At 46.8% G+C, this 25,386-nt stretch overlaps 1 protein-coding gene across 14 annotated transcripts; it reads right to left on the bottom strand.

Moving 5' to 3' along the window:
• Positions 1-377: 377 nt before the first annotated feature.
• Positions 378-21,982, bottom strand: ZNF605 (zinc finger protein 605). 14 transcript variants are annotated; one of them, XM_057527443.1, is made up of 9 exons: positions 21,930-21,980; positions 20,929-21,077; positions 20,738-20,809; positions 17,819-17,917; positions 17,591-17,717; positions 15,404-15,571; positions 9,004-9,124; positions 8,681-8,821; positions 378-5,232 (listed from the first exon to the last, which is right to left on the bottom strand). In XM_057527443.1, the coding sequence occupies exons 6-9, from the start codon at positions 15,416-15,418 to the stop codon at positions 3,437-3,439; spliced, it is 2,073 nt and encodes a 690-aa protein (XP_057383426.1). In that variant the 5' UTR covers positions 15,419-15,571; positions 17,591-17,717; positions 17,819-17,917; positions 20,738-20,809; positions 20,929-21,077; positions 21,930-21,980; the 3' UTR covers positions 378-3,436. The 14 variants fall into 14 exon arrangements, with proteins under 14 accessions (XP_057383426.1, XP_057383424.1, XP_057383432.1 ...); XM_057527441.1 differs by lacking the exon at positions 21,930-21,980 and adding an exon at positions 21,735-21,909; XM_057527449.1 differs by lacking the exon at positions 21,930-21,980 and adding an exon at positions 15,979-16,041 and having other exon boundaries at positions 15,404-15,462; positions 17,631-17,717; positions 20,929-21,372.
• Between the last annotated feature and the right edge of the window lie 3,404 nt (positions 21,983-25,386).

Here is a 25,386-nt window from a genome sequence, read left to right on the forward strand (position 1 = left end):
GATTGAAATGCAAATCCAACTGTTAGAGAAAATACCACTGTGTAGCCTGATGGCAATTATTTCCCTTCGAATCAGGTTTGCATGTCAGCAGGAGAGAAAGACTGGGTGAGAGAGGATGTCTGATAAATGACAGGGGAGTGCGCTCTACACCAGCCTAACAGTCTACTTCCACCTAATTTATTAGGCTTCATGAGGTTGTACCTGAAGCACCTCTGTTTTAATCTTAGAAAAGCTGATTTTCAATTTGGCGTGGTGTTTGTGATGCGAACTGGTGTGGAGCCTTTGAAGAGCTTCTCTGGGGTGATTCTGACTCCTGAGATGGGAAATCTTGTCTACGGGTGACAGACTGCATGAATTATAATAAAAACAGCAGAACATTGAATAAGAGTATTTTAATTGCGCAGCACAAGTTTTTAAACTGAGAGTACAGGGAAGTACAGTACATCATTCCTTTCTTTCTTCATTCAGTAATGGGCTACCTTTTTCTTGTCTGTACACATTTAACATAAATAACAACGCTTTCTTGTAAGGTGTTCAGCTAACCCAGAGGCAGCATAAAGACCTCATAAACATTTCGGTTTCTATCAGTGAAGAAACTCTAGTAATAACTGCAAGATCACCAGCATATGGAGCAGATGGTAATGATCTCCAGAGCCACTTACGTTTGCAGCAAAACAAAACAAAAAACACAAAGAACTCTGTTATAATTTCTACTGAATTATTAAAACACAAAGAGAAAACACTGATGTTGAGTGTGAGAAATCTTGACAGATGTCAGTCTTTGCCCCGTGGACCAGTAACTGATACTCAAAATTTGGTCAACCGTTCATCATTTAACACGTCACAGAAAACAAATGTTACACTCAAATTATTAACTCAAGAACATTTAATAAAGGGACTATTTACAGATTTGTGTTCACAATTAAGAAAACCAACCAGGGACGGTGAAGCCCCCAGAAGCAGTTAACACCCTTACATCTGATGAGCAGGGAGCTGCAGCCATCTGGGTGTCTGTAGGCCAGCAGGAGGGAGGGAGGGCTGACACATACCTCCCTGTGTGAACCTGAGCAGAAACCCTAGGAAGCAGTCGTGCACTCCCTCTGGGCATGCAGAGCAGAAAAAGGAGAATGGGTGTGGAGACGTGCACAGATCCATAACACAGACAGCTTCCATCGCGCAGTCGCTACAAACACAAGTCATCCCGAGCCCCTGTCTCAGACGACAGTCTGTTCAACTATTTTTAAAGATTCACACTTAAGTGCTATCGTAGTCATACACTTTACTTCTAAATAGATCATAACCCCAAGTATGTTGTCATTACTTTGGTTTTAAGCAGTCCATTACCTTTTTGAAAGATTTTAAAATGAGAAAAAAAACTTTCATATTCACCCACACATTCACCATTTCCAGAGTGTTCTTTTCTTGCTGCCCCCAAACTTCCTTCAATGTTTCCTTAAGGCAGGAACTCTCTCTGATTTTGTTTCTTTGAAGTCTTTTTTGCTTTCACTTTTGAAAGATGTTTTTGACAGGCAACCGAACTCCAGGTTGCAGGGGTTTCTTTTTTATCTTTCATAATTTAATGATGTCACTCTGCTGTCTTCTAGTTTGCATAGTTCCTGACCAGAAGTATGTTGTTATTCTTTGTTCTGTGAACGTGTTGTGTCTTTTCCTCCAGGCGTTTTACAATCGTTCTCTTTAACACTGGTTTTCATCAATTTGACGATGATGTCCATTGGTATCTTTATGTTTCTTACGTGTTGGGTTCTTTGAGCTTATTGAATATGTGGAGTCATACTTTTCATCATATGTGGATATTTTTCAGCCATCGTTTATCCAAATCCTTTTTCTCCCTCCTCTCTTTCTGGACCTCCCATTCCATGTATGTTACGCCACAGTAACTAATTCCCTGTTCTCCTTTCCCCCCAGTCTTTTCCTCTCTGTGTGTATCATTCATCTGGATAATTTTTATACTTACTGTTCAAATTCATTGATTGTTTTCCTTCTTCTGTGTCTAATATGTTCTTAATTCCATCCAGTTTTTTTTTTAATTTACAGATGTTGTTTTCATCCTGAGAAGTTCCATTTGAGCTTTTAAAAATATATCTTCCACTTTATGTTTCGTCAAATTCATGTTTTCCTCTACTTTATACTTACAGTAGCTATTTGAACATCCCTGTCTACTAATTCCAATCACTTCAGTCTTTTCTCTTTCTACTGCCTGATTTTCCTCCTGGTTACAAGTCATATGTTCCTGCCCCTTGGCATGCCAGGTAAGTGTTTGGACGCCAGTCACTGTGGATCCAGAGTAGCTTTTAATCTAGGGTTAGTTACCCTCCCCACCAAGACAATACTGTTCTGGGAACTCTCTTGATGCCCACGTGCTTTCGTGTGGCTGGTGGGAACGTGAACCGTCCCCGCCGGTGCTGAGCTCCAGGGCTTGCCGAGCTCACTGCTCCCCAGTGCCGCTCTCATGGTCTCAGCTTACTTCCACACACGTGTGAATCAGCACTAAAGCCCACAGACTCAAGGGGGGACTCACTGCGGATTTCTGCAGGCCCTCTCTGGGAAGCTTCTTCCAGAAGCTTTTCCCTGCAAATTCTAGCCACCAGGGCTCCCCAGACGCCAACTCGGCAACTCTCTTCAGTCCAGCAGGACCACATTCATTCCCCTCCCTAACCTGCAGCCTGGACGCTGCCCCCAGGGTCTAGGCTGGGCAGTCGTGGGGCTCTCCTCACCTTGTCCATCTCCTGCCAGGGATCACAAACCTGTGTTTGACATATGTCTAAAAACCACTATTTCATAAATGGTACGGTTTCTAGCTGCTTAAGGCAGGAGAGTTTATCTGGTTCTTCCTATAGCACCATAGCAGAAAGCAGAAGTCTTCACACATAAAACACAGCTACCACTTTAAAATGCCTATTTTCTCATAATAATTTATATACAATGAACACATCTTCCTTTTAGAATTATTTTAATAGGATCATGTTTATCAAATTCTTCAAATTATTAGGACTACTCCTCTGCATGAGATCTCTAATATATAATACTCAGTATTTCCTTTGTGCATGTATTCTCTAGTGTACTCTGAGTTACCCTTTCCCGGTGAAATCTTTCACTTACTTGTTATGACAATTGAGTTTTTCTCCTGTTTAGGTCTTCTAAATATTTAATAGGCTGTCACTTTTGACTGAAAGGTCTGTACTTATCACAATACTGAGAAGACTTCCACACTGAGGAGCCATCAATATGTAATAAGTCTTGTTTTCTGGAAGAAGGTTTTCCTATATTGCCTACTTAAAAAAAAGTTCTCTTTCTGAATTCTGTATGGTGAGACAGTCACTGCAGTGACAGAGTTTTCTCCTGTACGTATCCTCAGAGTGTGAGGGGCCTGACACCTGATGGCAGACTCCCCATCCTCACCGCACTCGCCCCGTGTCTACAGCATATGACTTCTCTGATGTATCAGGAGCTGTGCCTTCCTGTGGAAGGCTGTCCCACATTCACTGCATCTATAGCATTTATCTCCTGTATGGATCCTCTGATGCCTCATAAGGTGCGACTTTCTAGTGAAAGATTTCCCACATTCCCCACATTTATAGGGTCTCTCTCCTGTATGAATCCTCTGATGTATAATGAGCTGCGCCTTCTCAAAGAAAGCTTTTGTACAATCACTGCAGCCATAGGTCTTCTCTCCTGTATGATTTCTCTGATGCTTAATGAGCTGTACTTTCTGAACAAATGCCTTCCCACACTCACTGCATTCATAGGGTTTCTCCCCTGTATGAATTCTCTGATGCCTAAGAAGCTGTGGCTTCCAGGCAAAAGCTTTCCTACACTCACTACATTCGAAGGGTTTCTCTCCAGTGTGGGTTCTCTGATGGTGAATGAGGCTTGACTTCTCACTGAAGGCTTTCCCACACTCGCTGCACTCATAGGGTTTCTCCCCTGTGTGTGTCCTCTGATGAGATACCAGGCTGGACTTTTGGGTGAAAGCTTTCCCACAGGCACCACATTCATAAGGTTTCTCTCCGGTGTGAGTTCTCTGATGTGTCAGGAGCTGTGACTTCCCAAAGAAGGTTTTTCCACATTCAACACATCCATAGGGTTTTTCTCCTAAATGAGCTTTCTGATGTCTAATTAGTTCTGACTTCTTAAAGAAGGCTTCTTCACAGTTCCTGCACTGATAGTTCTTCTCTCCTGTGTGAGTCATTTGATGTTTGACAAGTTGCGGTTTTCTGATGAAGGCTTCACCACATTCACTGCATTCATAGGGCTTCTCTCCTGTGTGGATCCTCTGATGCCTAATGAGGAGTGAGTTCCTGCTGAAGGCTTTTTTACACTCACTACATGCATACGGTTTCTTCCCTGTATGAACCCTCTGATGAGTAATAAGCTGTGACTTCCAAAAGAAGGCTTTTCCGCAATCATTACATTTGTAGGGCTTTTCCCCTGTGTGTGTCCTCTGATGAGTAATGAGCCTTATTTTCTGGGAGAAAGCCTTCCCACAGTCACTGCAGCCATAGGGCTTCTCTACTGTGTGGGTTCTCTGATGTCTTTGAAGCTGTGACTTCCTGCTAAAGGACTTCCCACAGTCACTGCAGCCATAGGGCTTCTCTCCCGTATGAGTTCTCTGATGTAAAACGAGCAGTGACTTCCTGCTGAAAGCTTTTTGACATTCACCACACCCGTATGGCTTTTCTCCTGAATGAGTCCTTTGATGAATAGTGAGTAATGACTTCTGGGAGAAGGCTTTTCCACAGTCACGGCATCCGTAGGGCTTCTCTCCTGTATGAGTTCTCTGATGTATAATGAGCTGTGACTTTTTGTTAAAAACCTTACCACATTCCATGCATAAACAGACTCCTGTATGTGCTATTTGGTTTGTAATGAGCCCTGGCTCTTTACTGCTGACTTTTCTACATTTACTGCAATCAGAGTATTTTATTCCACCACAGGTTTTGTCAGGCTTGATACAGAATAATAATTTCTTATTAAGCTCATCAAGTTTTTTTCTTTCACAGTTACTTTTTGGAATAAGAAAATCAAAAGGATGTTTCAAACTTTTTTCACCTGTGCCACATTTATGGGATCTCATTCCTAAATGATCAAAGTTAATGCCTGAATGAAACATTTTCCCAAAGACGTCATATTCATGGCCTCTCTCCATACTTTTAAGCTTGTCTTGATTATCCTGGTGCCACATTTTGAGATTATTATCTAGCCAGACTTCTTCTAAAAAGGAAAAAATGAACCATACTGTGTAAATTTCCCCAATGATTATGCTTATTGAATAAGTCTTCTGAAATGGAGCCTAAGATCCCAGTCCATCAAAAAAAAAAAAAATTCTCCCAAATACAATGTCTACTTATTAGGCATTGAAAATTTTAATAGAAATGAAAACAGATTTTAAAATTACAAATGTTTATAAACACAACTTTCAAATAAGGAAAGATGAAATATACTCAAGTGATCATGATGAGGTAAAAGAGACAAGCAATTTCTGATCAAATACTGGGGTGGTTAACACACTCATTCCACAATAACCTACTGATTATCTACTGTGTGCCCAGACGCTGTGAGTAGCAGAAATCAGGGAGGAAGGCAGGTAAGTACCCCCATCAGAGAAGGCTGAGAATCACAGTACACAGAAGAGCAAGATTAGTACACAGTGCTGAACGTCAGACAGGAAGAAACACTGAATATGATGCACAGCAAATGCAGGATATCAACTTCACGTCTGAAAGGTGAGGTACGTTAGTTTGCTGTACTACTGGTACATTAAAAAAAGTTCTCATTCAAGATCCTCACCCGAATCACTGATATCAGTAATTTCACCATCATGAGAGTTACTTTTTGGAATTATCCGAGAGTTCTCCAGAGCTCAGCATCAACACTTGTATTTAGGTTTTTGACATTTTAGTTGAATCAATCATCTATATATTGCATCTGTATATGATGGAAATTATTCTAAACCACAAGTATTCTTTGCATAACATTAGGACAGATTTTTTTTTTTACCCTGTAAGTACAATTATTTGTGATCTCCACAATATGACCATTTATTGAGTATTTTAAAATGATCTTTTAAAGGTTTGTTTAGTTCACGATATTCTTTACTAGGAATTGTGAGGTAATACTCCCAAGATGAAAGATATGGCAAGATCTCAGATATAAGGCTATCACTCCTTTTCTGCAGGATAATTTTTTTGGGGGGAAAAAAGCCACATCTAACTCTCAGACATACCAGAATTTCAGAGGAAGAACCAACTAGAGCCTGATACGGAGGAGAACAAAGGATTCAACGTTCCGAGCTTCAGTGAGTGTGGATGATAATGCTATTCATGGGTATTTTAAAGACTAGAGAGAGAAGTTAGGGGGTTAAAAGCAAAGTCGTCTGTAGACACAGAAGTGTGAGATCCATCTGAATAGTTTACAAAAAATTGTTTCAGGAAATGTTAAAGAAAAATTACAAATTTTAATTCAAATCAAATCAGGAAATAAGATTAAGATATATATCCAAATTAATAAGTTAAATGATATAAAACAATATTGAAGTTAAACTGTACCAAAAAATCTTTAAGAAATTTTTAAAAAGTCTCGTCACTTTGCCAAACACCTGGACTGGGTTTCTCTGGTGCCACCTCAGGTGCGGGTACACGTGTGTTTCCCCGTCTCTGTTTCCATTACACTCCGGTCCTTTCTGCCTTCATTTCACCCTATTTTCAATTGATATTCCCACTTCTAGGCTTGCTCCCTCCCAACTCTAGTCTCCACACAGCAACACGTAATATTTAGAAAATGTACTCAGGCCTTTTAACCCTTTGCTTAGAAACCTTTGATAAACCCGGACGTTTATCACGGCTTCTGCACCCCTGCGTGCCGGCTCCTTCCAGCCCCCCACTCCCTCTCACAACACTGGGCTCCTCCCCGTCCCACTGACCCCAAAGGCCTTTTCCTGCTGTAGGCCCTTTGCATGTGCTCTCCCTGCCCAGCTTCCAGCATGCCTGGCTCACATAATTTTAAGGGCACACTAACAAACACCCTGTTTATTCCCTTCACAGCATTTATCAAATAGGTAATCACCTTGCTTCTGTCTCTCGCACTAGAATGTAAACCCTGAGGGCAGGGAACAGGTTTGTGTTTTTCACTGAGGTACCCCCACTACATAGCGCATAACTAGCCCTCAATACATGTAGGATAAATACTCTTCGCTTGTCATTAAACGTCTAAAGCAATTCCTTTCTATATAGTTAATCTTGACAATTAACTTTGCATTTTGACACAAATGCTTCATGTTCAAACACTGAATTAATTTTATATTTTCTTCTAAATTAAAATTCTCTGGTCCTGCAAGGTTATTTCATGACTCATATTTTATCTCAACTCCTCTCATTCTACAAAATAGCAGTGGTTCTAAATTAACGGGGGAACATAAAGTCTATCTTGACAGCTTTTCCAAACTACACATACCCAGTCCTAATAATCCATGTGAATGGTGCCTAGATATCTGTAATTTGAAATATTTCCTAAGGTAAGCTAAAACACTTAGACGAAAACCTTTGTACTAAAGAAATATTTGATAAATAAGAAAGTTCCTGCCTTACCTGGCCTCACCACAACCAATTAATGAAGTATTTAGTAATTACACAGCATAAATTCCATAGAGAACAGAGAAGAGTAAGTTACTCACCATCTTTCTATGTGGGAAAAAACCTTAAGACCTAATTGATTAAGGAATTACAGATAATGTGTGATCACACCCGGATTCCTACAATACTGCTCAGTGGGTAGAGATTTCAGAAAAGGCTGGGAGTCAGGGAACACTCCCTGGAGGTGGAAAAAGCTTAAAGTGAAGAGGGGGAGGGTGTCTAAATGGGAAAGTGTAGGACAACCAAAGGCCCACATGCAGAGAAACAAATGTGAAAGACACGAGGAAAGAACTACTTTGAGTGGCGTCAACCAGGATCTCTGGGCACAGGAAAAACTGCAGAGATAAGATGCTGCCACACTGTGAGGGTCTTCAACACAAATGGCGTTAAAGTATCACAGAGCAGGTCTTAAACCCAGCAGACTATTTGAAGGGAAAAATGAGAAGCTTTAGAAGCTGAATACCAAAGGCACCAGAAAGAAGCCCTGGATGCTGACCCTGAAGTTCTTATCTGCAGGGAGGCCGGAAGAGTGCTTAAGGCGTTAGACTTTTCTCCTGTATCCATGAACTCACCTTCTACTCTATGTGGGTTTGAAATAGAAATCGGACCAATTAGGGAGAGAAAAGAAAAATAATAAAGGGAACTCAAAGGTAATCAGTGTCACCTCAAACAGGAAAAAACTATGAACTCTTAGAGAGGAGGAAGGAAGCCCACCTGTACAGGTGGGACTGGGGAAGCTAGCAGAAGGGGCATATCCACAAAGGCAGGTCCTAAATGACTGTGCTGCCGGCTATGGAAGACGGGGCACACTTCATCACCAGCTCCACCAAAGGGGACGCATCCTGACGTGGAGACCAGGACAGAGAGCACATGAAAAGTCAGGAAGGACTCGTGTCACTAGTCCTGAGTCAACCCTAAGGACGGAGGAACTTTAAACACGGTTTTACAGATAACATTTCAAAAGTACCAACCTGTCATCAAAACCCGAGACCTAACTTTCACTATCTGCCATATACCTGATTATTTCTCACCTGGAAAGTTCTGACTTAGGATTTCTTCACCTAATATCCATGGCTCTTCTTGCTCCAGTTTGAAAATCGCCTCAGGTTTGATCATTTGATAGCCTGTCAATTGGAAACACAGAGAGTCCCAACTGCTTGGGCTGAGGGACCCTTAAATATAAAGAAGATTTCACTACAGAGGCTAAAAAACAAAACAAGCAAATAAAAACCTTTCAATTGGGTGTAGAAATCAAAAAATCTTTTGACATCTGAAACTTAAACCCCAAATCCGTAACATCTTAGGGGTCCCACAGTTGCTGGGTGCGCCCTGTGCCACACAAGAATGTTCTTACCCAAGAAAACTAGATTGCTATAGTTCTCCAACATCACATCCCTGTGCAGGGTCTTCTGAGTAGGATTGAGCAGCTGCCACTCCTCCAACGTGAAGTCCACAGCCACATCCTCAAATGATATCTAAAAAAGCATAATCCCTGTTAAATCGGAAGTCATTCTCTTTGTTGAATACAGGCTTTCTTCTCTACAGTGACAGGCGGCCTCCAAGTTGGCCCCATGATCTCCAACTCCTGGGATTCATGCTTTTGTTTAATCCCCACCATCCTGACTATGGGCTGGACTTACTGACTCACTTCCACCGAATGGAACAGGGTAGAAGTGCCGGATCAGGTGTAAGAGAATGTGACTTCCACGTTGGGAACCCTCTCCTGCTCTCCCTGGGCCACATGGCGAGGCAGCCCTGTGCACAAGCCCACGTGGCAAAGACCCGAGGCCTGCCAACACCCACGTGAGTGAGCTTGGAGGGGGTCACCTCCCTACCGCCCGTGAGATGACCACAGCCCTTCTCAACATCCTGATGACAGGGTCGCGTGAGACCCTCCACCAGAATCAAATGGGTGAGCAGCTGTCAGACTCCTAACTCACAGAAACTGAGATACATGTTTGTGTTTTCAGCCACTGAGGTTTGGGGTAATTTGTTACATAGCAATGGATAAGTAATATAATATCCTAGTCGCGCATTATACTTTGAGAGGAAAACAAAGATGTTATTAAAATATTCATCATTATGAATTCATTCACCTATCCACCCATCTACCCATAGAATAAGAAGTTGGAATAGGCTGTCTCTAAATAAGCAGTGTTTCTCAAAGAAGGTGCCACTGGTATCTGGGCAAAGGACAGGACGCCATAGAGACCAATACCGTCCCAGGCTGGCCCACGTACGTGTGCTGCCGTGTCATCGGAAGGTGCCAAAACAGCGTGGAAAGCTGTCCTGCCTTCCAGACGCTGGACAAGGCCCAAAACACCGCTCAGGGACAGGCTCCCGTGCCAGCGGGCCAGGACGCTGTCAACACGCGGACCTCACTGGTCCTCTGGCCCCAACCAGAGGGTTTCACTGGACCCTGACACTTTCTTGGGGTCTGGTCTGGCCATCCTCACGGGCTCCCCAGGCACGGGTCACACTCTCCAGGCCCTACCTGACCACATTTACTTCCTGTTCGAATTCACTGCATCTGATAATAGCCCCATAGTTGCAGAGGGGCTGAGTGAGCGTTTTAATGGACAGTTCTAGGACAGGCTTAAGGGGCTGACAGGGGGGCTCACGGTGACCCCAGCCTGGAGCACAGAGCTCAGAAGGGAGCAGCCCTTCTCACCGCGCCGGGGCTCGGCCAGGCTGTCCCCAGTCACAGCCCTCCTCTCACAGTCACTGACCGTCATGCCCTGCGGGAGACCCCGCAGGAGCCGCCACCCCTACGACCCCGTCCTGAAGACTCAGTGAGTGCGAGATCCTGTACAACCACTTTCAAATCTTTTAAAAACTCAGGAGTTTCTGCTAACCAATTCTTAAACACGCTCTGTCTCTCTGGTTAAATGATGTAAAAATATCTGTCCCTCTGTATAGGGACAAAGTGTCTTTCCAGACAAAGGGTCTGGATGAAAACAGAAATGATTTCTTTTAAAGTTTTGATTACTAAATGGGACATACTGATGATGACCAGAGAGAAAAGAAAATAAAGCCCAGCACCAGGGGAGGCACAGGGGAGGGAGAAAGATATTAACGACCTTTGTTGTTTTAGACCTGCTCCTGAAAACTTTCCTTCCTCCTGGGAAAAAAACAAGAAACAAAAGAAAATGACTCCCTGTGCTTCTCTCCACGCCCGTGACCGCTCTGGGTGTAGACTGACGCCTTCCTGCTCGACGGGGCTGCCGGCCAGCGGCACAGGGCGCCTCGGCCCCCGTGCTTCCCATGCAACAGCCCCGATACTGTCTGCACCCCGTGAGGTGGCAGGGCCTGGACAAACAAAATGGCCTGGAACTCAGCGCCCCAGGCAGCCCCTCGAAAACCAAGGACTGAAGTAAATTATTCAGACTGGGCAACGGAAAGCCACGCTGGGGCCCTGTTAGCCTAACTGCCTGAGGAAAGCATGTGCTGCTTGGAGGCTCTGGGATTGTGCTCCTGGTGTGCACACCCAGCCGTGTGACCCCGCTGTCTCAGCCCTGGCAGGCGTTCAGGCCAGCCTCCGCCTGCTGCCAGAGCTGTGCTATGCGAACCACTGCCTTGTGCCAGGTCACAAAGGTTCACAAGGCCACTTGAGAAGCCTCCTGATGGGCTGACACATGCCTTCCTGATTGGGAAACGGCTGAGACCACATGCAGGCTGGGAGGCTGCCCCGGATGAACTCCCTGGTTCCTGTCTCGGCCCCTCTAGGTCCGACCTGCTCAGGTCCATGATGGGGTTGCCTGTTTCTCACTCAGGTCCTGAAAAATCAAGCGGCTGGGCTGAGGAGTCTGGCTCCTGGTTAAAAACCTACGTGTGAATCCTCAGGTCCAAACACAGGCAGGCCCAGAGGGCTACCCCGCAGGCCTCCTGGGGGACACTGCCCCCACCTCTGCCCCCAGACCTGGGGCGCAGCCTGCATGCCATGGCCTCCGAGGGGCCGGTGAGGATCTCGTGTGCCCTGCGTCTCTGCCTGAGGCCTTTTTTTGTTGTTGTTTTTGGTTTTTAACATCTTTATTGGAGTATAATTGCTTTACAATGTTAGTTTCTGCTTTATAACAAAGTGAATCAGTTATACATATACATATGTTCCCAAATCTCTCCCCTCTTGCATCTCCCTCCCTCCCACCCTCCCTATCCCACCACTCTAGGTGGTCACAAAGCACAGAGCTGATCTCCCTGTGCTATGCGGTTGCTTCCCACTAGCTATCTATTTTACGTTTGGTAGTGTATATATGTCCATGACACTCTCTCACTTTGTCACATCTTACCCTTCCCCCTCCCCATATCCTCAAGTCCATTCTCTAGTAGGTCTGTGTCTTTATTCCCGTCTTGCCACTAGGTTCTTCATGGCCTTTTTTTTTCCCCTTAGATTCCTTATATATGTGTTAGCATACTGTATTTGTTTTTCTCTTTCTGACTTACTTCACTCTGTATGACAGACTCTAACTCCATCCACCTCATTACAAATACCTCCATTTCATTTCTTTTTATGGCTGAGTAATGTTCCATTGTATATATGTGCCACATCTTCTTTATCCATTCATCTGTCGATGGACACTTAGGTTGATTCCATGTCCTGGCTATTGTAAATAGAGCTGCAATGAACATTTTGGTACATGACTCTTTTTGAATTATGGTTTTCTCAGGGTATATGCCCAGTAGTGGGATTGCTGGGTCATATGGTAGTTCTATTTTTAGTTTTTTAAGGAACCTCCATACTGTTCTCCATAGTGGCTGTATCAATTTACATTTCCACCAACAGTGCAAGAGGGTTCCCTTTTCTCCACACCCTCTCCAGCATTTATTGTTTCTAGATTTTTTGATGATGGCCATTCTGACCAGTGTGAGATGATATCTCATTGTAGTTTTGATTTGCATTTCTCTAATGATTAATGATGTTGAGCATTCTTTCATGTGTTTGTTGGCAATCTGTATATCTTCTTTGGAGAAATGTCTACTTAGGTCTTCTGCCCATTTTTGGATTGGGTTTTTTTTGTTGTTGTTGTTATTGAGCTGCATGAGCTGCTTGTAAATTTTGGAGATTAATCCTTTGTCAGTTGCTTCATTTGCAAATATTTTCTCCCATTCTGAGGGTTGTCTTTTGGTCTTGTTTATGGTTTCCTTTGCTGTGCAAAAGCTTTTAAGTTTCATTAGGTCCCATTTGTTTATTTTTGTTTTTATTTCCATTTCTCTAGGAGGTGGGTCAAAAAGGATCTTGCTGTGATGTATGTCATAGAGTGTTCTGCCTATGTTTTCCTCTAAGAGTTTGATAGTGTCTGGCCTTACATTTAGGTCCTTAAACCATTTTGAGTTTATTTTTGTGTATGGTGTTAGGGAGTGTTCTAATTTCATACTTTTACATGTACCTGTCCAGTTTTCCCAGCACCACTTATTGAAGAGGCTGTCTTCTCCACTATATATGCTTGCCTCCTTTATCAAAGATAAGGTGACCATATGTGCGTGGGTTTATCTCTGGGCTTTCTATCCTGTTCCATTGATCTATATTTCTGTTTTTGTGCCAGTACCATACTTGACTGAGGCCTTTGGCAGAAGCCTTTCTCAGGTGCCTAAGACCCCCTTGTGGGAGGGGGGACCTGAAGACACTGTCCGCACTCTGACCCGGTACTCTGTACTTTCCACTCCCTCCTCCTCTTCCCCTCCTCCTGGTCCCCAAGTCCATAAATCTGCCGGAGCCTTTTGTTCGGGGTTCCCTGGGCAGCGAACACCTGTGTTGACACACCTGACACGTGGCCAGGGCGCTGTTCACTCCTCAGGAAAAGGTAATGGGGAGTCGGCGCCTTTTGCGGCATCTGGCTCTTGCTCATGCCATCGCTCTCGGCTACTGTCACCCTGGCTGCTGCTGTCACCAGCTACTCTGACACCTGGCAGTTTGGCCCTCTCAGCTCTGCTGAGCTCCTGGCACAGAACACAGCAGCAAAGGGGAAAAGCTACAGTGCTGTGCGCTGCTTTAAACAATAGGATTTTTAAAAGAAAGAAAGGAACAGAGGGAGGAAAAGAGGGAGGAGGTCAGCTAGGTGGATGGGAATTGTTTTGAAAGGTGAAGGGAGGGATTCCCCTGGTGGTGCAGTGGCTAAGAATCCGCCTGCCAATGCAGGGGACATGGGTTTGAGCCCTGGTCTGGGAAGATCCTACACGCCACGGAGCAACTAAGCCCGTGCACCACAACTACTGAGCCTGTGCTCTAGAGCCTGCGAGCCGCACCTACTGAGCCCGTGTGCCACAACTATTGAAGCCCTCGTGCCTAGAGCCCATGCTCCGCAACAAGAGAAGCCACTGCAATGAGAAGCCCGCGCACCGCAACGAAGAGTAGCCCCCGCTCACTGCAACTAGAGAAAGCCTGCGTGCAGCAACGAACACCCAATGCAGCCAAAAAATTAATTAATTAATTAAAGAAAAAAAAAGAATAAAGGTGAAGGGATACCGCAGTCGTTTCTTGAGTCAATAAAGTCGGGGTGGGCTTCCCTGGTGGCACAGTGGTTGAGAATCTGCCTGCCAATGCAGGGGACACGGGTTCGAGCCCTGGCCTGGGAGGATCCCACATGCCGCGGAGCAACTGGGCCCGTGAGCCACAATTACTGAGCCTGCGCGTCTGGAGCCTGTGCTCCGCAACAAGAGAGGCCGCGATAGTGAGAGGTCTGTGCACCGCGATGAAGAGTGGCCCCCGCTTGCCACAACTAGAGAAAGCCCTCGCACAGAAACGAAGACCCAACACAGCCATAAATAAATAAATAAATTTAAAAAAAATAAAAAATAAAGTCGGGGCGGTAGGGGGAGGGATGAATTAGGAGGTTGGGACTAGCAGATGTAAACTATTATATATAGAATGGATAAACAACAAGGTCCTACTGTAGAGCACAGGGAACTATATCTAATCTCCTGGGATAAGCCATAATGGAAAAGAATATGAAAAACAATGTATATATATTTATATATATAACTGAACCATTTTGCTGTACAGCAGAAACTAACACAACATTGTAAATCAACTATACATCAAAAAAAAAAAAAAAAAAAAAAAAAGGTCAGGAAAAGGAACTGAAGGCGGATACCCTCCCGTGCAGCTTTTGCCAGCAGAAGCAAAAACAGTTCTACCTAAAATGTATGGAAATTCCAACTGAGAAAATATATATGGGGCCATTTGAAGGCTTTGTAACAACCAGTTGTGCCAGATGATTCAGGTTTCCTCATAAACCCAGAGCTCAGGTGGCACGTGCACCCAGGCCTGCTGCCCGTTGCTGTGCTCCTTGCACCCGCGCCCACCGAGGACCTGCGAGGAACAGCCTCAGAAACATGTTCATCCGTTACAGGATGTCACCTGCCACGTCATCTCCATCAACAGCTAGCAAAACGCCTTCTTTACAGGTAACCATCAGGAGATGTTTGCTTCCACCAAGCAAATGGTCTGCTTTTTGACAGAGGAAACCACGCAACTCTTCCTGTTTCTCTTTCTGTGGCGGCTTCTGGGAACATCTGAGGAAGCTTGCGGCTCAACTCCAACAGTGCAGGGCCTTAATTGTCTTACGTCTATGCCCCATCTTCAAGACTTTTGTACGATTCTATGATCCACCTTGTACTTCTTTTGACATCTTCCTTCCCAAGGTTATATTTTCTCCGGTTATAAGTTAAATGTATTTAGACCTTTCCTGTTAGTTGTAGAGACGCCTGTGAGCCTCATCACACCCACAGATAAAACTGCTAGAGGACAAATAACTCACCTGTGACTTGATCATTCTCCCCCGTTCCTGGGAAATCTGCTCTGCTCTGTCCTGATGCTCTGGAAAAAGGCCTCTGGTCAAAGGTCTGTGGACTGGGAATGCACCCCAAGTCCTGAGGCCTCTTCTTTCTTATTTCACATGAGTTTTCGTGCTCCTGAGAGCCATGGCCTGGAGGTGCAGTGGGAATTTTATTTTAGATGATGTAATTCATTTGGGGACCTCAATCTTGGTTCTCTATAGCTGGGAACTCAGACAAGCTATTTGCTAGCACTAAGAAACAGGATAGAAAGTGAGCTACTGGCATGTGTCAGCCGAGCCGACCGCAGCCAGGCCAGGCCTGCACCACACACTGGGCTCTGCAGCCTGGCTCCCACCTGGGAATGCCCGACGGGAGCCACCTGCCTCGCTGGTTCAACCAAAGACCCCAGGGGAGCCCCACCACCTCAAAGCACTCTGCAGAGACGGCAACAAAGTCTGGAAATACAGTCTTGGCTCACTCACCCTGCAGCACCTATTCCCAGGGGCACTTAGATGAAACCACTGGCACAGGTACTACAGAATAAAACGCCACTCACTTCTAGGCAGGACAGGGAACGGGAAATGGCCTGGGGTGCTGGCTCTCTACTCCAAAATCAGCCCTGGAGCAAAAGGAAAGCATAGATCAGAGGAACTAAAAGAAATGGCCAGAAGAAGAGGAGAGACCCCGGGGGAGACGGAGGCCGCGGTGAAGCTGACGCTCAGCTGTGGGTTTCCGGCTGAGCCGGCCCCGCTACAGCCCAGAGCAGACGCAGCGAGAAGAGAGGCCTAAGGAAATCTTTTCCGTTTTTTCTTTCTCAGCTCACATTGGCGCAAATACTGCCTTCCCTTCCCTCGGAAATCAGCAGAACAGCCTAGGCCACCGTAGAAGGCAGATCAAAATCCCTGCTGAGTTTAGGAATCACAGAAACGGCAAGGGCCCAGCTGCCTTCAGGCACTTACTTGTCTCCCACCGCCCCATGGACCGCAAGGAAACTGCTCCACACCTGCTTCTTCCTAAGGGTCTCTGCTCCCTGATCGGAAGAGCTGCTCAGACAAGTGGTGGGTACGGGGCTATCCAGTGGCTCTAAGGTCCACACTGCTGGCCCTGGGGCGCCTTCCCTCCCCTTTGCTTCGAAGGCCTGGCCTCAGCCCTTCCCTAATGCAATTATCAGAGCAGGAGAGCAGATAACACCTCTAGGGGGATACAGCTCAGAGCCTGTGAGGGCAAATACAAATTAAAAAGAAAAAGACTCCCCAGAACCTTATTCAAAGAGTATTTACTGTAGAAAATCTGTAATTACAAAATCTTTCTCTGCCCCTTTGGGATGTATGTAAATCTTTCCTAAAACTAAGTTTAACAACTCAAGAATGCCTTTCTTAAGGACCTGGGAGCCGTCTCTGAATCACCCAGGAAGGGACACCTCTCTCTCCGGGTCTCTGCGAGGACAGGAGCCTAACCAGCCTGACTTTGGCACCCGGCTCCAAATTGTAAAATTACCCCCATTATAAAGGTAGGACAAGTGTATTTCTCCTTTGGATGAAGGCAAGTAGCTAACACAGTAGCCACCCCAACTACCGGGCAAGTTTAGGATGGACTACATGTGACAAATGATCACTTACCTTGAGACCGTGTGTATAACGGGTTGTACCTGCCCGGCTACAGAAAAGGGCATGATCTCTTCCTGTCTCTCGTAATGTCTTTAGCAGACTGCCTCAGGTGGGCATCAAATTCTGGTTCAATTTTTATTCAATAATAAAACTATTCTAAGGGACTTCCCTGGTGGTCCAGTGGTTAAGACTCCATGCTTTCACTGCAGGGGGCACGGGTTTGATCCCTGGTCAGGGAACTAAGAACCTGCATGCCATGCGTGCAGCCAAAAAAAAATTTTTTTAATTAAAAAAAAAAATTTATAAACAACCACCACCTATTCTTTCTCTTCTACTTTTGCAGAGAAGTCTTCTGGATTGGCAGAGACTGGTTGAAATTATTTCCCCAACGAGCCAAATAACCAAATAAACGAGTACAACCACTACTTTAAAAACTTTTTAAAAGATCACAAACTGTATTACAGAGATCATCTGAGGCAGAATTAGCGGAACAGATGGACCAAGAGTTAAGATCAGCACAGTCACAAAAAACACGACGTCTTCATGCACACAAATACTTACACTTTCAATTTCTCCACCGCTCACGAACCAGGCCACTTACCCCGGCCGGATACCGGATCAGGGCCGAGGACTCCACGGGCTCACAGCTGGGTCACACAGGGATGTGGCTTCCTTCGTGAGGGTGCACCTGAAAGGAAATATCCAAAACTTCAGTTGCCGGTAAGCCTGGGGGCAAGAGGGACAAACTCCACCTCCCCCCCGAGATCTGTCCAGCGCTGTGGTCCACACCTGCGGCCCCTCGTGCTCCCGGCTTGGTCCCACAGGCTGACAGGCTGAGAGGAGGACCGACATGGTGGATGGTCAGCGGGCACCTTTCCGCAAAGTAAGCTGAGCAAGGAGAGAACATAATAGCTACAGGAGATCTAGAGCAGGAGCCCCCTGTTCTAACAAAGAATGGAGGGAGAGGAGGGCGGTATCCTCAGGGTCCCAGCGGAACAGAGATGGGCGGACTCGCCCTCCACAAATGAGGGAAGAAAGTTATGCCTTGGCGTTAGCAGACTGCCAGGTTTTGCCCCCGGGCAGCTAACAAGAGTGGAGAGAACACTGGCCCCTTCGAGGCTCCTCCTGCCCGCCCCTAGAGCTGGGCTGAGGGCTGGAATCAGACCACCCGCTCGGGAGCCCCACACCCTCGGTCAGCAAGGGAAAGAGGAAAGGAAACCCAGGAATGCTGCTCAGCGCCAGCCGGACCACGGACCAGCTCCCGCCACCGTCTCTCGAGGGCCTTAAACGTTTCCCTCTTCGTCCTTTAGCGAATCGAGGGAGGCCACAGGCCAGGGAGGGAGGGCAGGTCCCAATGTTACCCAGGTGCTGAGGATCCTGTGGAGAGTCAAGAACCAGCCCATCTAGACAGACAGACTGGATTTTGAAATTTGACCTGAAACAGTGGCAGAGGGCAGAGCGAGGGCATCCAGGGCAGGAAGAACTCTACAACTGGGAACGGAGAAGGATGGCATGGGTTCTGCCCACGCATGGGGGGCAGCAGACACAAAGGTCAGATCCCCTGAGTGAAACCGGACTCTCCCGAGACCAGAGTGAAGAGTGTGGTGCATGAGAACAGGTCTCTCACGAAAAACGTCCTGGGAGAGCAGAGAGCGACACCCAAAGGAGAAGCGCCTCTTCCCGAGATGCGCAGGGAGCTCCCTGGGGCTCCTGGGCACGGGCAGGTCCCGATGGTCTAGAAGGCCCAGTGAAAAGAGAGCCCAGAGTCACTGCTTTCCAAACCTGAGGCCCCCTGAGACACAGGCCCACCTGCCCTGGAAACTTCTATCTCATCTGGACCCCTTTTGGGTTGATGCACAGGAGACCTTCTGTAGCTTCTCCTCTGGAAAAGGGGACGTGCCAACTGCACTAACACCCCGAACAGTCACCCTGGTTCCTCCCCCAGGACCCCAACATACTCCTGCACTGTGTTCTCACATCCACGTCAGATCCCACTCACACACTAATGCAGACCGAGACACACACTCACAGTCTCATTTACGGGCCAGGAAAGCAGCAATTTGCTGAAGGCCTCTTACTACCAGGCCCTGTTCCGGGCACGTGGGAGAGACCGCTGAACAGGACAGACAGTCCCTGCCCTCTGGGGTGGGAAACAGACACACAGTAAGTGAAGTAATGTCAGACTGTGCGAGTGCTCAGAAGAAACTTCAGATGTGCCAGGGTGGGCGGGTGGGGGGCACTCCTTGCAGATGACCTTTAGCCGAGCCCTGCGGAGGAGGGCCCGGCAAGGAGCATCCGACACAGAGGGCTGGAGCGAGGGGAGGACTCCTAGCCAGTGGGGTCTCTGAGCACTTTTAAACAAGGAAATATTCAAGTAAAAGGAGCCATCACTGACCAACACAGCCGCGTACACGCTGGGTGAGAGGGGCCAAAGAACAAAGGACAACACGGTTACTGAACAGAAGTCATGACGTGAGTCTCGCCTGAGCCAACGCAGGACTCACCCAAACCCCAAAACACCACCCTTACAGGCCCCGCAATCACCAACACCCAAAGCCCCTCAAATTCGGTTCCAAAGACCGCCTCAATCACACTGACGGACCCCCTGAGAACCTCCAGCCCCCAGATCACTGGACACACGAGTCTCCAGGCCACACAACCATTGACTCCATAAACCCCATGTGCCAACGCCCCCCAGGGGGTCTGGGCCGTCAATTACACACACTGTGAGTCCCCATCGGCTCCTCTAGCAAGGCCCCCCGCCATCACCAACCACCAGTGACAAAACCAATCCACAGAAATGCGTGAATCAATGAACCCCAAAGTCTCTCCACAGCCAAACCCCGATCAGACACCCACAGAACCCCTGACTCCCGGTCACGGCGGGCTGTCACTCAGCCTTGCGCACCAGCCACAGGCCTCCCTACGGACCACCTGATTGATTACGACCCCAGAGCCCTCTGAGCTCCACAGGCTTCTCAATGCCAAGGCCAAAAATCCCATCACTGCTCCTCCAAACCCCACTCAATAACCTCCACGGTCTATCCACTGACTAGACACTGAGTCAGTGGAACCCCAAGTGCTGAGTCCCAAAGGACCCCCAGAGAACTCCAATCCCTCCCTCTCGCGGTGCCCACCCACTCACCTTCACAGAGCCCGTCACCACCCGCCCCCTGAACCAGGCCTCATTACACGGGGCTGCCAGCCACTCACCTCCAGATACCCACTCTCCAGTCCACGCCGAGCTCACCCACCGCTCAGACGCCCCCAGAGCTCATCACCCTGCGAGGGCCCCCAGCTCCGCACAAACACCCCTGGCCCCTCCAACGGCGCCAATTACCACCCCCACATCCCCCTCACAGCCCCCAACAGGCCACCCGTCAACCTGTGTGCAGACCCCTGCCACTGACACGCGGCCTCCGACCTGATGCCTCAGCCACAAGATCCCCAAACACGGGCCCAGACCACTCACCAGCACGGGCCGCCCCGGTCACTGCCCTCCACCGAAAAAGCTACCATCGAACTGTCAAGTCAAACCAAACGCAGACGTAGCAAAGAAATGTTTTACTCCGAGGATTTATTCTGGGGGGGGAGGGGTGCTGAAAGAGGAAGGACGCTGCGGCCCTAAGAGGCACAGCACCTCTGCAGAGTGTGGAGAAGCTGGATCAAAGGGCAGGGGACCAGACAGCAGACGAGAGGACGTCTCACCGGAGCTCGGCCAGTTCTGGGCGCGGTGGCGGGCTGCACGCTGCTCAAGCTTACGGCCCAGAGTTCAGGGAACTGCAGGAAGGAGAGAAGCTGAACCAAAGTTTGGTTTCTAAGCGTTCTAATCAGTGAGAACAAACGGTTCAGCTAATCATTGATGAGGCAAAAGATGAGAGGGGCTGTGTCATATTTACCTATGGCCTTGTCACAGGTAAACAAGGGCATCATGTGGGAAGGGGGTCCTTTGCAGCCAGCTGTCTCCCGGAACCCGAGAGAGGGGGGGATCTTCCCAGGAGCACACGGCTCAGGTACAGTCCAACACTGCAGCAACCAGCGGCCCTTCCTGCCGGCGAAATCCTCAGTGCAACCACTCTGGGCCCTCTACGTGCCCCCCACGCGCCCACAGAGCCTCGTCGCTCATCCCTTCGCGCCCCGTCGCCAAGCCAAAGGCACGCAAACCGTGGATGGCTAGAGCCTTAACTGTTGCTGCACACAAACCCTAACCCACATCCCCAGCGCACACGCCGGCCCCGCACAGCCCTCCACTCACTCCCGAGGGGAGCCTCCGGGCTCCCTCACCCTCAGGGCCTGCTGCCTCCAGCCCCCGAGGCTAAGGTCCCCCCAGAGGCCCCTCCCAGAGGCCCCCACCATCCACTTAATTCCCTCCGCACAACCACTCACCCCTCCCTGGCTCTAAATTACTGATTTTCACAGACATTCCACCACCTCGCCCGCCAAGGGTCCCCAGCTTCATCAGCCCCACCGTCTCCCCGCACAGCCCCTCCTCTCCCACCACCACGGGAGGCCCTGCCCTGCGCCCCAAATCTCCCTCCTGCTTCCCACATCACTGCCGCCCACACCCGCCCCTCCAGACCCCTGTCCCCCAAACGTTTCCCCACCGTCGCGCTCCCTCCCGCCTCCCCGCTGCCCGGCCGCCCCGCGGCCCCCGCGGCCCCTCCCCTCTGCCGCCCCACGCCCCTCCCCCACAGCGCCCCCCGACCTGGACCGGAATCGGCGCCTGCGCGGCAGGGCCGTCCTCCCGCGCCTTCCCCGCACCCGGCTCCGAGCCGGTTCGTGCGCACGCCGGCGTGGCCCCGAGCCGGTCCGCGCCGTGGTCACCGCGGCCCCGGTCGGACGCGGAGGCCACCGCCAGCCCGCAGCCCCGCCGTCCCGTCTCCGCCCCCCACACCCTTACCCCTTTGGCCCACGGCGCCGAGGCGGACACGGCCCGGCCGCGGAAGTGTCCGCGCAGAACTACATTTCCCGGAGCCCCGTTCGCTTTAGAACTACATTTCCCAGAGGGCTCCTGGGGTGAGGTTTCCTAGTGCCAAGCTCTTTGCGGCTGCCTGGGGCTCCCGGTTCAGACGGTGGGATGTAGCCTGCGCTCCCCCCCACCCCGCAATGTGCTCACCATCCCTTCCAGTTTTGATCATAGAGCAAAGTAATTTATAAAATCAAAGTAGTAGTATAGGTACGTTTTATCCAGTCCAACAGTACTAACAAAAAGAATGAAAATAAATGAAATGAGGGATTTGGGGAGAAATAAAATGTAATTATGGGAAGAGAAGTAAATTAAAGAATATAAAAGCAGAATATAAAAGGAATTAAAATAGAAAAAACTAAACTTGATAAATCCAATTTTTTAAATAAAATATAAAATCATACTAGAGATTTTTATCAAAAAGTGAGAAGAAACAGCAAAAACAATTGGTAATGAAAAAAGAAAATTAGCCAAAAAGAACAAATTAAAATATTTGTGAAAGAATATTTTGCTCAGTTATATGTAATCTAGGAACTATGTTAATAAATTTAGAACTTAATGAAGTACGTGATATAAAGGAATAGTTAGGTAATTAACTTAAGAAAATAATATCTTTTTAGATCTAAAGTGATGGTTAAAAATGTTTTTAGGGGGCTTCCCTGGTGGTGCAGTGGTTAAGAATCGCCTGCCAATGCAGGGGAAAACAGGTTCGAGCCCTGATCCAGGAGGATCCCACATGCTGTGGAGCAACTAAGCCTGTGTGCCACGACTACTGAGTCTGCGCTCTGGAGCCTGCGAACCACAACTACTGAAGCCCACGGGCCTAGAGCCTATGCTCCGCAACAAGAGAAGCCACCACAACGAGAAGCCTGCGCACCGCAATGAAGAGTAGCCCCTGCTCGCCGCAACTAGAGAAAGCCTGCGTGCAGCAACGAAGACCCAATGCAGCCAAAAATAAAATAAAATAAAAAAATTTTAAAAGTTCTTAGCTACAGGCTCATGTGTTTTCCTTGGTGAATCTTCCACATTATTAAAGAATATAATCTTACCAATTTCTTGAAAAATCTAGACCGAACCCTTTTCGTAACACAAAGATAGCAAAATAGTTATACCATAACCAAAAGTAAATTAAAAAAACAACAACTGTAAAGCAGTCTTAGTTATGATATTTATGTGAAAAATTAAAAAAAATAGCAAATGGAATCAAGCAATACATTTAAAAACATATATCATAAACAAGTAGAAGTCATTGCAGGACTTTTCACCATATCAGTAGATTAAAGGGGGAAACATGCATCATCATCTAATTAAATACTGAAAAATCTTTAAATAAATTCAGCCTAGAATGTCCATTAAAAAAAACAACACACAGAAGTGCTGAGATACTACTACCACAACATGTGAAAATAAATGTCTCATAAATGGATAACGGTATAAGAAGTATTATCATTAGAAATCATAAAACTATCACCAATATTGTTTTCTTAAATTGAGAATATTTTAAAAATACATGAAAGTATAGAGAATGAGATCATAAACAGTCAAATGATCAGATATTCATATCTGGTAATATTTGATTCAGATCCTTCTTTAATCAAAAAATAAAAAAAAAAACAAAAAATTAAAACATTGTATATTCAGTTGCTGTTCTCTGAGCCTTTAGTCTCTTTCCTCCTATTACCATTCCTCTTGTGGCAATCATTGCAATGAATGTGCTGTGTAGCCTGCCATTCCATGTATAATTTTACTACACGCAGACTGTGTTTATCATATGTCATACATTTTATGTCTTAACTTTACATGAATACTATTGTTAACAAACACAACATTAAATCTCCAGGTTGTTGATCCTGGTCTCAAGTAAAAAGACTTCTCATTCTTTTTTTGTTTTGTTTTTGTTTTTTAATATTTATTTATTTATTTGGCTGTGCCGGGTTCTTAGTTGCGGCATACGGGATCTAGTTCCCTGACCAGGGATGGAACCTGGGCCCCCTGCATTGGGAGCGTGGAGTCTTAACCACTGGAGCACCAGGGAAGTCCCAAGACTTGTCATTCTTAAATAACTGGGAAACAGTACCAGCTGGAGGCATCACACTGAAGGGTCTTAGGAAATTTTCAGAAGCAGATGACTGCATGAAGAGGACAACTTCTGCTCAAGATCAACAGAACAAGATGACCTGAGCACTTAGGTATGTACTTCATCCTCTTTGTCAGTGAAAGTTTAGAGTGCTTACTGCTGCTAGTTACATCTTAACTATGATACCCTGTAGAGTCTCGATCTTGACGATCTTGACATTGTTCTTTGCACCTCCATCACTCTTTGGAATGAGCCCAACACCTGGTTACAATTTGTTGATGATATGGTGAAAATTATTAACTTTGTATTCATTTTTCACCTAGCTTCCTTTGGTGCTAATTTATTGTGATAAATCAGTTGATTTCCTAAGTAAGTTGGATCAACTACTTAATGCCTTTTTAAGTGGCAAAGAAGGTTTGGTTTTGTTTTTTAAGTAGGCAATTTAGTTAACACTCCTACAACTGGTTCTTCTTTTTCTTTTTAATAAATTTATTTATTTTGTTTATTTATTTTTGGCTGCGTTGGGTCTTCGTTGCTGTGCACGGGCTTTCTCTAGTTGCGGCGAGCAGGGGCTCCTCTTCGTTGCAGTGTGCAAGCTTCTCATTACGGTGGCTTTTGTTGTTGCGGAGCATGGGCTCTAGGTGTGCAGGCTTTAGCAGTTGTGGCTCACAGGCTCTAGAGAGCAGGCTCAGTAGTTGTGGCACACAGGTTTATTTGTTCCGCGGCATGTGGGATCTTCCCGGACCAGGGCTTGAACCCGTGTCCCCTGCATTGGCAGGCGGACTCTTAACCACTGTGCCACCAGGGAAGCCCCCAACTGGTTCTTTAGACTCTTCAGAGTGCGCATGGGACCTGTTCTCTCGGTTTGATTTGGGTAAAGTTGACTCTTGGCTTAGAAGTCTCTGATGTGTAGTGAAGTCTTAAAGGTGTCTGAAGGCTATCACACTCATTAAACTCACAGGGTCCTTCTTCAGTATGAATTCTCCGATGTTTAACAAGGCTTGAGCAATAACTAAAAATCTTCCCACGTTGCTTATAGTTAGAACCTTTTATAAACATCCTGCTAATCAATAAGGAGAAAGTAATAGTTAAAGGCTTTTCCACATTCCTTGCGTTCAGAGAGATTTTCTACACGAATGGTTATGGGGCATGAAGTAATGTTTGATCTGTACACGAGGGATTATCTTCATAGGGTTTGATTCCAGCATGTATTTTCTGATGTTGGGTTAGAACTATGTTAGAGCTAAGATATTTTTCACACTTAGAATGTTCGCAAGGTTTCTCTCCAGTAAGAATTCCCAGATATAGACTAAG

The sequence above is a fragment of the Balaenoptera acutorostrata genome, chromosome 13 (genome assembly GCF_949987535.1).
Source record: "Balaenoptera acutorostrata chromosome 13, mBalAcu1.1, whole genome shotgun sequence".
Taxonomy (NCBI): Eukaryota; Metazoa; Chordata; class Mammalia; order Artiodactyla; family Balaenopteridae; genus Balaenoptera; species Balaenoptera acutorostrata.